Source organism: Watersipora subatra, chromosome 7 (assembly GCF_963576615.1).
Source record: "Watersipora subatra chromosome 7, tzWatSuba1.1, whole genome shotgun sequence".
NCBI lineage: Eukaryota > Metazoa > Bryozoa > Gymnolaemata > Cheilostomatida > Watersiporidae > Watersipora > Watersipora subatra.
Window position 1 is genome coordinate 38283903 of NC_088714.1, and position 19127 is coordinate 38303029.

Here is a 19127-nt window from a genome sequence, read left to right on the forward strand (position 1 = left end):
TCGGTCTTCGTATGCAACTCTCTGTTTGCTAATATTTTATTTTCTCTCAAATTGCAATTCATTCTAATGCGTCTTTTCTGATTTACATTTAATATTACTGTGTATGGATTGTAGACCTAATGTTGATCATTATTTACTGTAAACAGACATTTTATTAGGCTAGCGCCAATTAATCTAACATTTTTAAACATACAAGCATATTATTAGGTCATCATTAAACATATGAGCATATTATTAGGTCATCATTAAACATATGAGCATATTATTAGGGCATCATTAAACATACGAGCATATTATTAGGTCATGATTTCATAAAGTGATTCTTTGATTACTCAGGCAATTGAAAAGGTTTGCCTGGAAAAAACAATTATTTTGCTTCCAACTAATAAGATTATACCTAATTCATGTTTGACATCCTTGACACATTTCTAAATGTATGCATGGCATTCTTGACACACTTCTACACGTATGCGTGACATTCTTGACACACTTCTACATGTATGCATGACATTCTTGATACACTTCTACATGTATGCATGACATTCTTGATACACTTCTACATGTATGCATGACATTCTTGATACACTTCTACATGTGTGCATGACATTCTTGATACACTTCTACATGTGTGCATGACATTCTTGATACACTTCTACATGTATGTATGACACTCTTGATACACTTCTACATGTATGCATAACATTCTTGATACACTTCTACATGTATGCATGACATTCTTGACATACTTCTACATGTATGTATGACATTCTTGACACACTTCTACATGTATTCATGACATTCTTGATACACTTCTACATGTATGCATGACATTCTTGATACACTTCTACATGTATGTATGACATTCTTGACACACTTCTACAAGTATGCATGACATTCTTAATACACTTCTACATGTATGCATAACATTCTTGACATACTTCCATATGTATGCATGACATTCTTGATACACTTGTACATGTATGCATGACACTCTTGATACACTTCTACATGTATGCATGACATTCTTAATACACTTCTACATGTGTGCATGACATTCTTGACATACTGCTACATGTATGCTTGACATTCTTGACACACTTCTACATGTATGCATGACATTCTTGATACACTTCTACATGTATGCATAACATTCTTGACATACTTCCATATGTATGCATGACATTCTTGATACACTTGTACATGTATGCATGACATTATTGACACACTTCTACATGTATGTATGACATTCTTGACACACTTCTACATGTATGCATGACATTCTTGACACACTTCTACATGTATTCATGACATTCTTGATACACTTCTACATGTATGCATGACATTCTTGATACACTTCTACATGTATGTATGACACTCTTGATACACTTCTACATGTATGCATGACATTCTTAATACACTTCTACATGTGTGCATGACATTCTTGACATACTTCTACATGTATGCTTGACATTCTTGACACACTTCTACATGTATGCATGACATTCTTGATACACTTCTACATGTATGCATAACATTCTTGACATACTTCCACATGTATGCATGACATTCTTGATACACTTCTACATGTATGCATAACATTCTTGACATACTTCCATATGTATGCATGACATTCTTGATACACTTGTACATGTATGCATGACATTATTGACACACTTCTACATGTATGTATGACATTCTTGACACACTTCTACATGTATGCATGACATTCTTGACACACTTCTACATGTATTCATGACATTCTTGATACACTTCTACATGTATGCATGACATTCTTGATACACTTCTACATGTATGTATGACACTCTTGATACACTTCTACATGTATGCATGACATTCTTAATACACTTCTACATGTGTGCATGACATTCTTGACATACTTCTACATGTATGCTTGACATTCTTGACACACTTCTACATGTATGCATGACATTCTTGATACACTTCTACATGTATGCATAACATTCTTGACATACTTCCACATGTATGCATGACATTCTTGACACACTTCTACATGTATGCATGACATTCTTGATACACTTCTACATGTATGCATAACATTCTTGACATACTTCCATATGTATGCATGACATTCTTGATACACTTGTACATGTATGCATGACATTATTGACACACTTCTACATGTATGTATGACATTCTTGACACACTTCTACATGTATGCATGACATTCTTGACACACTTCTACATGTATTCATGACATTCTTGATACACTTCTACATGTATGCATGACATTCTTGATACACTTCTACATGTATGTATGACACTCTTGATACACTTCTACATGTATGCATGACATTCTTAATACACTTCTACATGTGTGCATGACATTCTTGACATACTTCTACATGTATGCTTGACATTCTTGACACACTTCTACATGTATGCAGGACATTCTTGATACACTTCTACATGTATGCATAACATTCTTGACATACTTCCACATGTATGCATGACATTCTTGATACACTTGTACATGTATGCATGACATTATTGATACACTTCTACATGTATTCATGACATTCTTGATACACTTCTACATGTATTCATGACATTCTTGATACACTTCTACATGTATTCATGACATTCTTGATACACTTCTACATGTATGCATAACATTCTTGACACACTTCTACATGTATGCATGACATTCGGGACACACTTCTACATGTATGCATGACATTCTTGACACACTTCTACATGTATGCATGACATTCTTGACACACTTCTACATGTATGTATGACATTCTTGACACACTTCTACATGTATGCATGACATTCTTGACACACTTCTACATGTATTCATGACATTCTTGATACACTTCTACATGTATGCATGACATTCTTGATACACTTCTACATGTATGTATGACACTCTTGATACACTTCTACATGTATGCATGACATTCTTGACACACTTCTACATGTATGTATGACATTCTTGACACACTTCTACATGTATGCATGACATTCTTGACACACTTCTACATGTATTCATGACATTCTTGATACACTTCTACATGTATGCATGACATTCTTGATACACTTCTACATGTATGTATGACACTCTTGATACACTTCTACATGTATGCATGACATTCTTAATACACTTCTACATGTATGCATGACATTCTTGACACACTTCTACATGTATTCATGACATTCTTGATACACTTCTACATGTATGCATGACATTCTTGATACACTTCTACATGTATGCATGACATTCTTGACACACTTCTACATGTATTCATGACATTCTTGATACACTTCTACATGTATGCATGACATTCTTGATACACTTCTACATGTATGCATGACATTCTTGATACACTTCTACATGTATGTATGACATTCTTAATACACTTCTACATGTATGCATGACATTCTTGACACACTTCTACATGTATGCATGACATTCTTGATACACTTCTACATCTATGCATGACATTCTTGACACACTTCTACATGTATGAATGTTTGAAGGCAGAGAAATATTTCAGTATTTTCCTGTCACGGTTTCGCCGAAAGGTTTTTGCTATTGAAGATGCGTCAAACATGACGAGGATGTCTTATATAGCCTTGATTACTATTGACTTTGGCCCTTGCTCACAGTGTTGACTTTGGCATTTCGATCATTTCAAATTAAATAACTTTGAAATAATTGTAGAGGCCTGTCTTGTGTATGCAATGCGGTGCTGGCTTTGAAAAGCTTAGAATAGCGCCTAGTCACAACTCATGAATGAAATACAGCATTGAAAAGTTTCAACTATGCAAATTATAATTGACACATTTATTCTTGTATACGTAGGCCAAGCCCACTAGGTAGTACATCACCTAATTCTCTTGTGTTATAATACTAGTATTACTAGTAATAGTGATTGTTGTAGCAGCACTAAAGAAAGCAGTACTAATACTCAGTGTTTTAGGGTGTCAAATATGATGCCAGTTATGTCGTAATTGCCCATAATCATGTTAGAGATAAGTTGTCTCTAATACGACTAATTGTCACTTTGAGCGTGTGTTTCCATCAAATAATAAGCAGCTTGCATTGCATGGCTTATATACATGTGCTTTATATCCATCACATCAACAACTTTTCACAAGCTAACAAATGTTTTGGTGTAAACTTTAAGAGTTTTAGGTTTTGGGCTGTTTAACCTGTAGGTAACCTGTAAGTAACCAGTTGAATTCTCTTTCATATAATAAATTGCTGTAACATGTTCACATCATCCTTGTCATATTTTACTTTTGAATTAGTAAAGTAGATAACATCGGGTGTGTTTGCATTCTTTGGCATTGTTCTTGCAGCTCCTAGACTTGTTCGATAGCGAAGATCCCAGAGAGCGGGATTATTTAAAGACCATTCTCCATCGAATTTATGGCAAGTTCTTAGGGTTGCGTTCATACATCAGGAAGCACATCAACAATATATTCTATAGGTAAGCAACTTTTAAAGTCTACGGTGTTGGCACAGTAAGACAACCCGTTGAGCACGAATGACAACTCAAGCGGCTTGCTTTCAAATTTTTAATTTTAGCCATCTATTTCCGTTTACAATTTAATTGTTATAAACTTAAAATACCACTGTAAAGTGTACAAAAATCTTTGCGTACTAAATGTGAAATATTTAATGAACAAAGATTAATCATGATCTACTACTGTGATGAATCCTTTTCACACTGTAAACTGGCATTGCTGATAACTATGATAGACACAATTGAGGTTAATCTCAATTTTCTATTGACACCTGAGATTTATCAAGCAATTTGAACTACTCATGTATCTACTAAATTACCTATCGCCAATAGCTTTTATTATTTTTACTATCAACGTCTTTCTTTTCATTTGCAGTTTCTTTATTTCTTGCGTGTTCAGATTGCAACAATAAGAAACTGATGCAGCTGGTGTCAAGTACAAATGAGTTCTCATCAGAAAATAAAATACAATAGAAGTTTGTTCTCTAATGTTTAAAATAAACCATTTTTTTTTGGAAAAAAGACTTCTTTTAGGGCTAATTTGTGGTTATAAATTCTCATATGAAATTTGCAAAAGTTGTTTGCAATTATTTTCTCTTTCATTTTTTAGTGTTTTTCTCTGTGAAGAAGTGTCTGCAATAACTTTGGTCTGACATTGGCAAAACCGGTTCTCTAACTTTCTGTGATAATTGAAAATCTTCCTTCGATTTGTGAAGCATGCATTACAATATAGATCCATTACAAGCATCTGTGTTGCAATACACATTGCAATATAAGCATTACAATATAGATTGCATCACAAGCCCACACTTTTGCGTGAGCTTGCAAATGCTCAAGATCTCACTTGCAAATGCTCAAGATCTCACTTGCAAATGCTCAAGATCTCACTTGCAAAGCACACACTTCCATTAAAACAGCTAGGGCCTACTTGTTTTTATAAAAGTACACTCAACACCTAGTACGGTCAACTCCTGATACAGTCAACTCTTGGTACAGTCAACTCCTAGTACAGTCAACCCCTAGTACAGTTAACCCCTAGTACAGTCAGCCCCTAATACAGTCAACCCCTGGTACAGTCAACCCCTTGTACAGTCAACCCCTGGTACAGTCAACCCTTAGTACAGTCAACCCCTAGTACAGTCAACCCCTAGCACAGTCAACCCTTAGTACTGTCAACCCCTTGTACATTCAACTAATAGTACAGCCATTCAGTGGTACAGGCAATCAGTGGTACAGGCAACTCTTAGTACTGGCAACTCTTAGTACTGGCAACTCCTAGTACAGTCAACTCCCAGTTCAGTCAACTCCCAGTTCAGTCAATTCCTAGTACAGTCAACACCTAGTACAGTCAACACCTAGTACAGTCACCACCTAGTACAGTCAACACCTAGTACAGTCAACACCTAGTACAGTCAACTACTAGTACAGTCAACTCTTAGTACAGTCAACTCTTAGTACAGTCAACTTTTAGTACAGTCAACTCTTAATACAGTCAACTCTTAATACAGTGAACTTTTAATACAGTCAACTCTTAATACAGTCAACTCTTAATACAGTCCACCCTTAGTACAGTCAACCCCTAGTACATTCAACCCCTAGTACAGTCAACCCCTAGTACAGTCAACCACTAGTGCAGTCAACGCCTAGTACAATCAATGCCTAGTACAGTCAACGCCTAGTACAGTCAACACCTAATACAGTCAACGCCTAGTAGAGTCAACGCCTAGTAGAGTCAACGCCTAGTAGAGTCAACGCCTAGTACAGTCAACGCCTAGCGCAGTCAACGCCTAGCGCAGTCAACGCCTAGCGCAGTCAATACCTAGCGCAGTCAACACCTAGTACAGTCAACACCTAGTACAGTCAACACCTAGTACAGTCAGCCCTTAGCACGATCAACCCTTAGTACGGTCAACCCTTAGTACAGTCAACCCTTAGTACAGTCAACCCTTAGTGCAGTCAATACCTAGTGCAGTCAACACCTAGTACAGTTAACACCTAGTACAGTCAACACCTAGTACAGTCAACACCTAGTACAGTCAGCCCTTAGTACGGTCAACCCTTAGTACGGTCAACCCTTAGTACAGTCAACCCTTAGCACAGTCAACCCTTAGTATAGTCACGCCTTTACTTAAAATATTTATTCATTTCAAGATATGCTTCATATATTACACCAAATATTCTTAAAAGATTATACTATAATGGTTCATTCTCTCCAAATCTTCAGAATCTAGTTAACTCTTTAACACTATTGTACAACCATAATCTATCCTATAGTGCCTATACTGGAAAAAAATTAATGGCTCTTGATAACATTAAAAATTGTTCTACTTATATTGCTCTTGTTTCCTAGAGTGCCCAGTAGTCCAGGAGAAAGTTTCTAGAATTTTATGGAAATTAATTTTCATCGCCGCTATTTTATTTCTAAACTTCCTAGCCGAGTATAACATACCAAAAGCTAGACTACTTAAGAAGAAAATTGGTGATGATAAAGTATTATTGGAGATGGTAAGGTATTGTTGGAGATGGTAAGGTATTATTGGAGATGGTAAGGTATTGTTGGAGGTATTGTATGATGAGGGGTTATTGGAGACATGATAAGGTATTATTGGTAATGATAAGGTATTATTGGAGACATGATAAGGTATTATTGGAGGCATGATAAGGTATTATTGGAGGCATAATAAGGTATTATTGGAGACATGATAAGGTATTATTGGAGACATGATAAGGTGTTATTGGAGGCATGATAAGGTATTATTGGAGACATGATAAGGTGTTATTGGAGGCATGATAAGGTATTATTGGAGACATGATAAGGTATTATTGGAGACATGATAAGGTGTTATTGGAGGCATGATAAGGAGTTATGGGAGGCATGATAAGGTATTATTGGAGGCATGATAAGGTATTATTGGTAATGATAAGGTATTATTGAAGATGATAAGGTATTATTGGAGGCATGATAAGGTGTTATGGGAGGCATGATAAGGTATTATTGGAGACATGATAAGGTATTATTGGAGACATGATAAAGTATTATTGGTAATGATAAGGTATTATTGAAGATGATAAGGTATTATTGGAGGCATGATAAGGTGTTATGGGAGGCATGATAAGGTATTATTGGAGACATGATAAGGTATTATTGGAGGCATGATAAGGTATTATTGGAGACATGATAAAGTATTATTGGAGACATGATAAGGTATTATTGGAGACATGATAAGGTGTTATTGGAGGTATGATAAGGTATTATTGGAGACATGATAAGGTGTTATTGGAGACATGATAAGGTATTATTGGAGACATGATAAGGTGTTATTGGAGGTATGATAAGGTATTATTGGAGACATGATAAGGTGTTATTGGAGGCATGATAAGGTATTATTGGAGACATGATAAAGTATTATTGGAGACATGATAAGGTATTATTGGAGACATGATAAAGTATTATTGGTAATGATAAGGTATTATTGAAGATGATAAGGTATTATTGGAGGCATGATAAGGTGTTATGGGAGGCATGATAAGGTATTATTGGAGACATGATAAGGTATTATTGGAGGCATGATAAGGTATTATTGGAGACATGATAAAGTATTATTGGAGACATGATAAGGTATTATTGGAGACATGATAAGGTGTTATTGGAGGTATGATAAGGTATTATTGGAGACATGATAAGGTGTTATTGGAGGCATGATAAGGTATTATTGGAGGCATGATAAGGTATTATTGGTAATGATAAGGTATTATTGAAGATGATAAGGTATTATTGGAGGCATGATAAGGTGTTATGGGAGGCATGATAAGGTATTATTGGATGCATGATAAGGTATTATTGGAGACATAATAAGGTATTATTGGAGGCATGATAAGGTATTATTGGAGACATGATAAGGTGTTATTGGAGGCATGATAAGGTATTATTGGAGACGTGATAAGGTATTATTGGAGACATGATAAGGTATTATTGGAGGCATGTTAAAGTATTATTGGAGACATGATAAGGTATTATTGGAGGCATGATAAGGTATTATTGAAGACATGATAAGGTATTATTGGAGGTATGATAAGGTATTATTGGAGGCATGATAAGGTGTTATTGGAGGCATGATAAGGTATTATTGGAGGCATGATGAGGTATTATTGGAGACATGATAAGGTATTATTGGAGGCATGGTAAGGTATTATTGGAGACATGATAAGGTGTTATTGGAGGCATTATAAGGTGTTATTGGAGGCATGATAAGGTATTATTGGAGGCATGATAAGGTATTATTGGAGGCATGATAAGGTATTATTGGTAATGATAAGGTATTATTGAAGATGATAAGGTATTATTGGAGGCATGATAAGGTGTTATGGGAGGCATGATAAGGTATTTTTGGAGACATGATAAGGTATTATTGGAGACATGATAAAGTATTATTGGTAATGATAAGGTATTATTGAAGATGATAAGGTATTATTGGAGGCATGATAAGGTGTTATGGGAGGCATGATAAGGTATTATTGGAGACATGATAAGGTATTATTGGAGGCATGATAAGGTATTATTGGAGACATGATAAAGTATTATTGGAGACATGATAAGGTATTATTGAAGACATGATAAGGTGTTATTGGAGGTATGATAAGGTATTATTGGAGACATGATAAGGTGTTATTGGAGGCATGATAAGGTATTATTGGAGGCATGATAAGGTATTATTGGTAATGATAAGGTATTATTGAAGATGATAAGGTATTATTGGAGGCATGATAAGGTGTTATGGGAGGCATGATAAGGTATTATTGGATGCATGATAAGGTATTATTGGAGACATAATAAGGTATTATTGGAGGCATGATAAGGTATTATTGGAGACATGATAAGGTGTTATTGGAGGCATGATAAGGTATTATTGGAGACGTGATAAGGTATTATTGGAGACATGATAAGGTATTATTGGAGGCATGTTAAAGTATTATTGGAGACATGATAAGGTATTATTGGAGGCATGATAAGGTATTATTGAAGACATGATAAGGTATTATTGGAGGTATGATAAGGTATTATTGGAGGCATGATAAGGTATTATTGGAGGCATGATAAGGTATTATTGGAGACATGATAAGGTGTTATTGGAGACATGATAAGGTATTATTGGAGGCATTATAAGGTATTATTGGAGGCATGATAAGGTATTATGGGAGACATGATAAGGTATTATTGGAGGCATGGTAAGGTATTATTGGAGACATGATAAGGTGTTATTGGAGGCATTATAAGGTGTTATTGGAGGCATTATAAGGTATTATTGGAGGCATGATAAGGTATTATTGGAGACATGATAAGGTATTATTGGAGACATGATAAGGTATTATTGGAGGCATGATAAGGTATTATTGGAGACATGATAAGGTGTTATTGGAGGCATTATAAGGTGTTATTGGAGGCATTATAAGGTATTATTGGAGACATGATAAGGTATTATTGGAGACATGATAAGGTGTTATCGGAGACATGATAAGGTGTTATTGGAGACATGATAAGGTGTTATTGGAGACATGATAAGGTGTTATTGGAGACATGATAAGGTGTTATTGGAGACATGATAAGGTGTTATTGGAGACATGATAAGGTGTTATTGGAGACATGATAAGGTATTATTGGAGACATGATAAGGTGTTATTGGAGACATGATAAGGTGTTATTGGAGACATGATAAGGTCTTATTGGAGACATGATAAGGTGTTATTGGAGACATGATAAGGTATTATTGGAGACATGATAAGGTGTTATTGGAGACATGATAAGGTATTATTGGAGACATGATAAGGTGTTATTGGAGACATGATAAGGTGTTATTGGAGACATGATAAGGTATTATTGGAGACATGATAAGGTGTTATTGGAGACATGATAAGGTGTTATTGGAGACATGATAAGGTGTTATTGGAGATGATAGAAATAGAAATATGGAATGGATTTGTTTGCTACAATCTTACCAAGTATATTAAGGCTGTTTTAAGCAAAAGTATGACTGTGTAAAACGCTGCCGCTCCAATGGTACATGTGGGAGCTTAAGTATCTACTAGACATGTTTACTAGTTAGTTTGAAGTGTGATTAGATTTCTGCTCTGCTTTGAGATTGTTAGTTGCTGCGACTGATGGGTTACAACATCTTTTGCAACGGCCAAGAGACAACGCTTCGTGCCTTCAGCTATGTCAAGCAGTAGAATAGGCAAAAGATATGCAATCTTTGCCGTAGCCCCGCAATTGTGTAGGGCAACTCACAGATCAATATTTGTCTAGCTAAGTCGTGAGGAGCTGCTGCCTGCCGTGCGCAGCATTACATGACATCGCTGGTAAATGTCGCTCCTTAATTATTAAGACCATTATCGATGTAAGAAATATTGTTTCCCTAAAGTTTTCAAGTTTTTCACTTTTTTATGGTCATTGTTTTGTGAATCCATTATTCACCCGTTATAATTTACTTAAAGTTCCAATACTGCTCTGTTTTCAATGGTCCTCAGTTACTTGAATTTGGTTCTACCTTGCCAAGTTCAGCACAAATCAGATTATTTGTGGAGATAAATGTAACAGTTCTAGCAGGAAAGTTCATCCAGCTCTCCATGCTCTTTAGTTGATCACCAATCCTGTCACAAGTTTACAGCTAATCTACCGGGTTGAATAGGTCCTTACTCGACCACTCAACTTCACATTCTAATACATGATTGTTTTTAGGTTTTTAAAATTAGGTTGAGTGATTGTTCTCGTTAGTGGGTGAAGGCAAATAGGTCAGTTTTTTGTTAGTTTTCCAAGTCTTTCACTCGTACAGGATTTGAGAATCTTTTCATAAATATCTCAACCAGTGAACCCAGCACATATGAGCTATGGCATCAGTAGCAGGTACGAGCTATGGCATCACTAGCAGGTACGAGCTATGGCATCAGTAGCAGGTACGAGCTATGGCATCACTAGCAGGTACGAGCTATGGCATCACTAGCAGGTACGAGCTATGGCATCACTGGCCAGCAGATCATTCATCTTGTAGAGTGTTCTGAGCCGTACCTACTCATATCTCACCCGTACCTACTCATATCTCACCCGTACCTACTCATATCTCACCCGTACCTACTCATATCTCACCCGTACCTACTCATATCTCACCCGTACCTACTCATATCTCACCCGTACCTACTCATATCTCACCCGTACCTACTCATATCTCACCCGTACCAACTTATATCTCACCCGTACCTACTCATATCTCACCCGTACCAACTTATATCTCACTAAAATTGTGGCAATATTTATTATGCCTTGATATTATCATTGATATATTGCTATTTATTATGCTTTGATATTATTATTGATATATTGCTATTTATTATGATTTGTATCAAAAAAATTTTAATACAAATGATAATTGATACCTTGAAGGAGATGTGACAAAGGTATTAACAGTTATATTCAGCAATAACTTTTTCATGATTTGGCTTATGCCACCGTCTGAGCTGTTAAAATGCTAATTATTACTTATTGATTATTGATTGTTTCAGTTGCTGAGTATGCAATCATTTAGATGAGGGTATATTATAAAAAATTAACAAACACTCTTTTCATATTTTAGTGCTGCTAAAAATCAAAGATTTTGCATATATGCTGTTTCTATATTAAATTTTTCATGAAACAAAACAAAGGCTTGAGTTATTTAGAATATGTCTCCAAAGAACTGTTTGGATTGACATTGTACCAACACAGCCAAAACCTTATGCGCCGACAAACTGGAAGAAACAGGCAACTTTTTGAGCCTACTGCGTACAAAAGCAGTAAATGCTCTGCACGAACACCACACACTGGGAAAATTGCTATGCCATTTCAAAGAAACTGTCTGGGAGTCTGTCTCAAGAATGAACTTAATGGTCTTAATAAACTTATCTACATGATTTAAGCATAAATAAGGATGGTCTCAAGAATAAACTTAATGGTCTTAATGAACTTACCAACATTCCTTAAGCATAAATAAGGATGGTCTCAAGAATAAACTTAATGGTCTTAATGAACTTACCAACATTCCTTAAGCATAAATAAGGATGGTCTCAAGAATGAACTTAACGGTCTTAATGAACTTATCAACATTCCTTAAGCATAAATAAGGATGGTCTCAAGAATAAACTTAATGGTCTTAATAAACTTATCTACATGACTTAAGCATAAATAAGGATGGTCTCAAGAATAAACTTAATGGTCTTAATGAACTTATCAACATTCCTTAAGCATAAATACGGATGGTCCCAAGAATAAACTTAATGGTCTTAATGAACTTATCAACATTCCTTAAGCATAAATACGGATGGTCCCAAGAATAAACTTAATGGTCTTAATGAACTTATCAACATTCCTTAAGCATAAATAAGGATGGTCTCAAGAATAAACTTAATGGTCTTAATAAACTTATCTACATGACTTAAGCATAAATAAGGATGGTCTCAAGAATAAACTTAATGGTCTTAATGAACTTACCAACATTACTTAAGCATAAATAAGGATGGTCTCAAGAATGAACTTAACGGTCTTAATGAACTTATCAACATTCCTTAAGCATAAATACGGATGGTCCCAAGAATAAACTTAATGGTCTTAATGAACTTATCAACATTCCTTGAGCATAAATACGGATGGTCTCAAGAATGAGCTTAATAGTCTTAATGAACTTATCAACATTCCTTAAGCATAAATAAGGATGGTCTCAAGAATAAACTTAATGGTCTTAATGAACTTATCAACATTCCTTAAGCATAAATAAGGATGGTCTCAAGAATGAACTTAATGGTCTTAATGAACTTATCAACATTCCTTAAGCATAAATAAGGATGGTCTCAAGAATAAACTTAATGGTCTTAATGAACTTATCAACATGACTTAAGCATAAGGATGGTCTCAAGAATAAACTTAATGGTCTTAATGAACTTATCAACATTTTTTATGGATTTAAGATGTGATAGCTTCAAATTTTAGTTGATTTTAAAAGAAAGTACTTTCTTTTGTCTATCAGTTGATATGTTGTTTGTTGTTAGGCGATCTCATTATCAAGATATTTGAAGATTAAAATCAGAAAAAATTGATCGCAGTAAAAACGCTCAAGAGCAAAAAGACATGCCCAGACTTGCCTATACTGATGTAACGAGTGATACAATCTGTCTGTATATCTCGTATTCACATCGGCTAATGCGATAAATGTTTAGTCCTACACGGCTCTTTTGACATATATTTTATTTTCTATTTGCTCATGTTGGCTAAAATAAAATTTTAAATCTAGCTACAGATACATTATTATAAATGTCTCAAACGCCTCAAATAAGGAAAATTAAAAACTTGTCATATCAGTTTCCTCTAAATGCTGTGTAAACATTTGAGTACCTACTACGATTCTGCCGGTTTACGAAAATTAGGTCGTCGAGTTAACAAATTTCATCGCGGCCTTTGTATCAGCTAAGTTCTCAGTTGCTACCCACAGCGGAAACTAGTTACTAAATAAAATAAGCGCGCCGCCATCTTTGAAAAGAATTCGTTCGAATCTATGGCGAAACCAACTGCAACCCAAAAGGTCATGTATAGTCAATGTTATCTAGTCATTAGTATCACTTTTTAAAAAAAGTTTACTGGTCAGTTCGATTAGTTAATTCAAGTGCAAAACAAATGGTTTTATGAGTTGACCGAAATAGTAAACGCAAAACAAAGTCAAGCTCGTTGAAATCAATTAACCCACCGATTCTGACAAAGGATTAATAAAGCCATTCTTGTACCTGGTTGGCGGTTTGTGGACTCAGCTGTTTTCACTTAGTAGGGTTGAGCAAAAATTTTTGTGAACCTAATATTTGGTCCGTTGGAATTGGGTCGAGCTATGCAAAAGTACCTGCCAATACAGCTCTGATTACACTTCATAAATCCATCTATCAGAGAAGATTTCAGCGCAGATGGCAACAGGGCTAGGATGCATTCAATATGTTCTGCAAATCATGTTTTGCATTATCCTCAACAATATTATTTTATTATATAATTTTTTACAAGCCAAAAAATTTTTTTTTTGCATAAAGCTTTTATTAAAAACATCCATCCAAGTTGTGCCCATTTACATAGTTTCAGCTCATATAATAGGGCAAATTAATCTACTGCAGCAAACTCAAACAAAACATTATTGTTTGTGCTGCACACATTCAAGTCTCTCTTTCCCATTTATGGCAGTTTCCAGACTGACACAACTGCTCCGCTAGTGAACCAAATAAACATCCTGTAACAATAAAACAAATGTAATAAATGTCATTCATATATACGTCGTTCGAATGCGTATCTACTGAAAGCTTTCAATTTGAAGCGTGGCCTCATTCAGACGCTTATACCTCTGGACAGGGTTAGTCTACGACGACAAAAAAGACATCAAATGGTAGCTGATGTTTTAGCCTTTTATTGAACTTAATTTTATTTGATCGAATTTTGGGACGCAATCACATCTTTAATAAAGAATTAAGACATTTTGTGGCATGGGATACAAGTGGAGGTATGTATGCAAGCTCACATAGTTGGGTATTAATGTGCATATGCTATGCGATTAATACTTGCTACACTGTAAATCAGCAAACGCATCCAACAAAGCGCCTATCCATTACTGGGTTGTTATGGTGCTCGGCCGAACCTGTGTGTGGTTTTAACCAAATTTGAACTGTGTTAATAAAGCCAGGATTCCAGGAAACAAACACAAAATGAAGATGCTAAATTTCATAGCGGGTCAGTTTGTTTAAATTTGCAAAAATTAACGTTGTTATTTCTTGTAAGGCCTTGTTTAGGCGCTGCTATTTTCAAAGCAATATATTATTCATTCCATTTGATTGCCGCTATTTGCTTCAGTTTTCCAAGCTGTTTCTGTATGTTTCACTTTATGTTGAATGCCTACTCCCCTTTTTGAAAAACTCTCATCTCAAAAAGAGCATGCTACTATCTGAATATGACATAACCATGGAACTGCCTGAGCCATACCTGAGCCAACATATGCTTATGAGCATGTAAAAAATTGAAAACAAAAACAACACTCTATGATGTTCAATATTTTAACATTATATAGTGAAGGTTTCAGTCACTGTTCAGACGTAAATATTGAATGCTATATCTAGCTCTGTCATTAGTACTTTAAAAATTTTGTTCCAACAAAAGAAGTAGACACAAGACATCTTTCCTTTTCAATGATTACTAATTTTTACAATAAGTACTAAACTTTGGTATTTACATGTACTTAATCAATATTGCTATTTTTAGTGAACTATTTTTTCCTCTATCAGGTCTATTTGGGGCTAAACAGTAAGCATCAGGTTTTGTGAATCTGCAATCATTAATATAAGTTTCCTAGATTGCACTTCGGCATTCATAACCAAGGGTAAATGCAATATTTCATCTCCTACCTAGTTCAACCCTATTCTAGCTGTGATAGTTTTGTAATTTCGACATATTCAAACTTTAAAAGGTTGTACTGTAGAATTTCAACAATAGCAATTTAATAAAAAACAAGCCACTTGATACACTCAGTAATAAAGAAAAGCGAGTTCTACATTACATTGTCATGATGCAGAATGTTGTTGTGTCAAAGTATATTTCTAGCTGAAGCTATAGAATTATTAAGTCAGACAGTCACATTGACCAACATGTAACATCATAAAGTTGTAAGCTTTCTTTTTTCTGCTTGTATAGTACTACTTGTCATTTACTCTACAGGCACATAACTTATGATAATAACTAACTGCCATTTGGATTAATCACAAAATTATTACTTTCTATCGTACAGTTTTATTTACGAAACGGAGCGACACAATGGAGTTGGAGAGCTGCTTGAAATTCTGGGCAGCATCATCAATGGCTTTGCACTGCCTCTTAAAGAAGAGCACAAATCATTTCTTCTAAAAGTTCTACTGCCCTTGCACAGTGTCCGTAGTCTCTCTGTCTACCACCCACAGCTTGCTTATTGTGTTGTACAGTTCCTAGAGAAGGATCCCACTCTAACAGAACAGGTTTGTAGACTGATATTATGCGAATATGTTCTTTAATAGCACATTGAAAAAGCATATTTAATAATTGTTCTGTTTTTGTAATATTTATGCGTGTATCAATGGTCCTTTTAGCTTTAGCCTGTCTTGACAAACTGTTGTTTATGTGGAGTTGTCCCTCGGTGACGGAGCGAGCAAAACAACGGCTTGTCGCAATACGCACTGCACCTGTTGCATTAGGTGGACTGAAAGGGAGTTCTTCTCTTCCGTTTATGCGGCTTGGTTGTGATGTTATGTTGGTCACTCCATTGGTAATCATAACGGATTTAGCCCAAAAATTTATGTAGAAAAAATAAGATAAGAACGTTTAATTAACAAGAGACTAGTCTCTGCGGTAAACTTTAGTAAAACTTAAAAGTAAAATAAATTATAAATAAAATCAATAAGAACAAATAAAACTGACTGATACAAAAATACAAATAAAACTGACTGAGCGCACAAATAACAACTTGTTTAGTTGCTGTTGTTGCCCAAGTTCCTAAGCTCTACTAAAGTTTACTGCAGACTGGTCTCTGATTAAACGGTTTTATGTTATTTTTTTCTACTTACATTTTTGGCTAAATCCGTTATGATTACCAATAGAGCGACTGACATAACATCGCAACCGCATAGATGGAAGAGAACAACTCCCTTTCAGTACAGCTGATGCATCAGGTGCAGTATGTATTGTGACAAGCTGTTGTTTTGCTCGCTCCGCTCGATGGGGGTCAACTTCGCAAAAAACAACAGTTTGCCAAGACAGACTATTTTAGCTAGGTCTTACTACCTGAATAGCATTCGGTACGAGCAAATCGGTTTGGATGTTTTTGGAAAATATAAGAAGCTACAGTGGTAGCCAAAATAGTTGGGATGCCTATAATTGAAATAACTAGAAATTCACGTTCATATTGAAATAACCTGGCTGTTAGAGCAGCTAGATGACTAAGACTATATAATATCTAATTCCTCACACTGTCAAGAGTATGATGAAACTAATTATATAAATATTATAATTAGCTGGTTTTTATTATGAATTCTTTTACTGGGCAGCATCTTCAACCACAATATCTAGCAAGAAATCGATTATGGTCAATTTATGACACAGTGTCTGCTAGATGCTAACAACTTAGGCCTATACAAAGGGTTGTTCAAAATTATTTTAATATTATATTGTTTTTTTAAATACAAGGGAGAAATTTGGATTATGTGTGTTTTCATGGAAAACACCTTCACGAAGTACAAGTTTTACTTTTTTATTGAATGTTTTATTGGAAAGTGATTGACTCAAGAATGACATTGAGCTAATAGGATAAACTGAGGTAGAAAATAAGCTGCTGTGAAACCTCTAATTGTATGCCACCTCTATTTGGACGCCACTTTGACATTCTTTGATCTTTATGAACCCATGATAGCAAAAGATTATGGTAGTAGAAAAGTGTCCACTAAATCGTATTCCCACGACCGATTGGTTGGGAGATTTATGATGAATGCATATTTGCATACAACTCACGAAAATTATTCATAAACGGCTGTTGCAAACCCTTGTACCGAAATCTCATCAACAAATTTAACCATTTTTCAATGGAGCCGTTTAAGTATAATAACGATCCAAAACACATATAAACCTATTTAAATATGTTACCAAGTCTTTGAAAAGTGTAGACAGTATCCTAAACCTTATCCATCTGATCGGATTATACGTAAATAGACAGATTAAATCGGCCTAAAATCATTATTAAAACTTGCCAAGCCTTATTTTTATTAAAGTAAAGACCGGCGAACGAAGCGCCGAGCGACAGAGAATAGAACCGTTAAGTCGTGCGCATTTCATGAAAAAAGAACGTGCACATTTCACCAGTCTATAGCATTGTCGAATTGCTGAAGGTTTCTATAATTAACGTAGAAGTACTGAAATATAATCGTTTCTTTTTTGCCGATTTCAAAGTAACTGACATTTTGGACACTTTTGAGTACTTTAGTATTCTAACTGATGTCCAAAGCAGTGAAAGTATAGGAAATGACGATGATGTTTTTTAACGATTCTTATGACATTATTACAATATTTAATTATAAGAATAATTATTCAATTTTATAAGATTTAATTATAAGAATAAGCATTTGAATTTACAAGATCGAAGTATATAGTGATCGACGTGGGGCAATATGTTACTGTTATTATTTTTTCTAAATAGTTTTGTTAAATAGATTCTCTAAAAATCTATATAAATATCACAACTTCTTGATATTGTTAGCTATGACGTTTTAAAATGTAAACAAAATTGTGCATTGGTTTTCTATTATTACCGTATTACTATATTAATAATACTGGTTATTCTAATAATATCAGTGCATTTTACTTCTAATATTGCATTTCTCCTATTGCAGGGGAGAGATACAAACATAATCTTTTCCTTTCATTATTGCTATTTGTTGTATATAGTAACACCCACACCCAGTACATTACAGCTACCATTGCAGTTATCCTATTGCACTGCAGTGCCATTTGACTGCTAATATTGCATTTCTCAACCATCAGTACCCTTTCTTTTT

General features: G+C 34.9%; 1 protein-coding gene across 1 annotated transcript in view; it reads left to right on the top strand.

Moving 5' to 3' along the window:
* Nucleotides 1–19127, top strand: part of LOC137399903 (serine/threonine-protein phosphatase 2A 56 kDa regulatory subunit gamma isoform-like) — a 40216-nt gene that overhangs the window by 8103 nt on the left and 12986 nt on the right. Inside the window, exons 6-7 of the mRNA XM_068086164.1 lie at nucleotides 4348–4478; nucleotides 16340–16562. Of these exons, the coding sequence (XP_067942265.1) occupies nucleotides 4348–4478; nucleotides 16340–16562 (354 nt within the window). The remainder of the gene's footprint in view (nucleotides 1–4347; nucleotides 4479–16339; nucleotides 16563–19127) is intronic.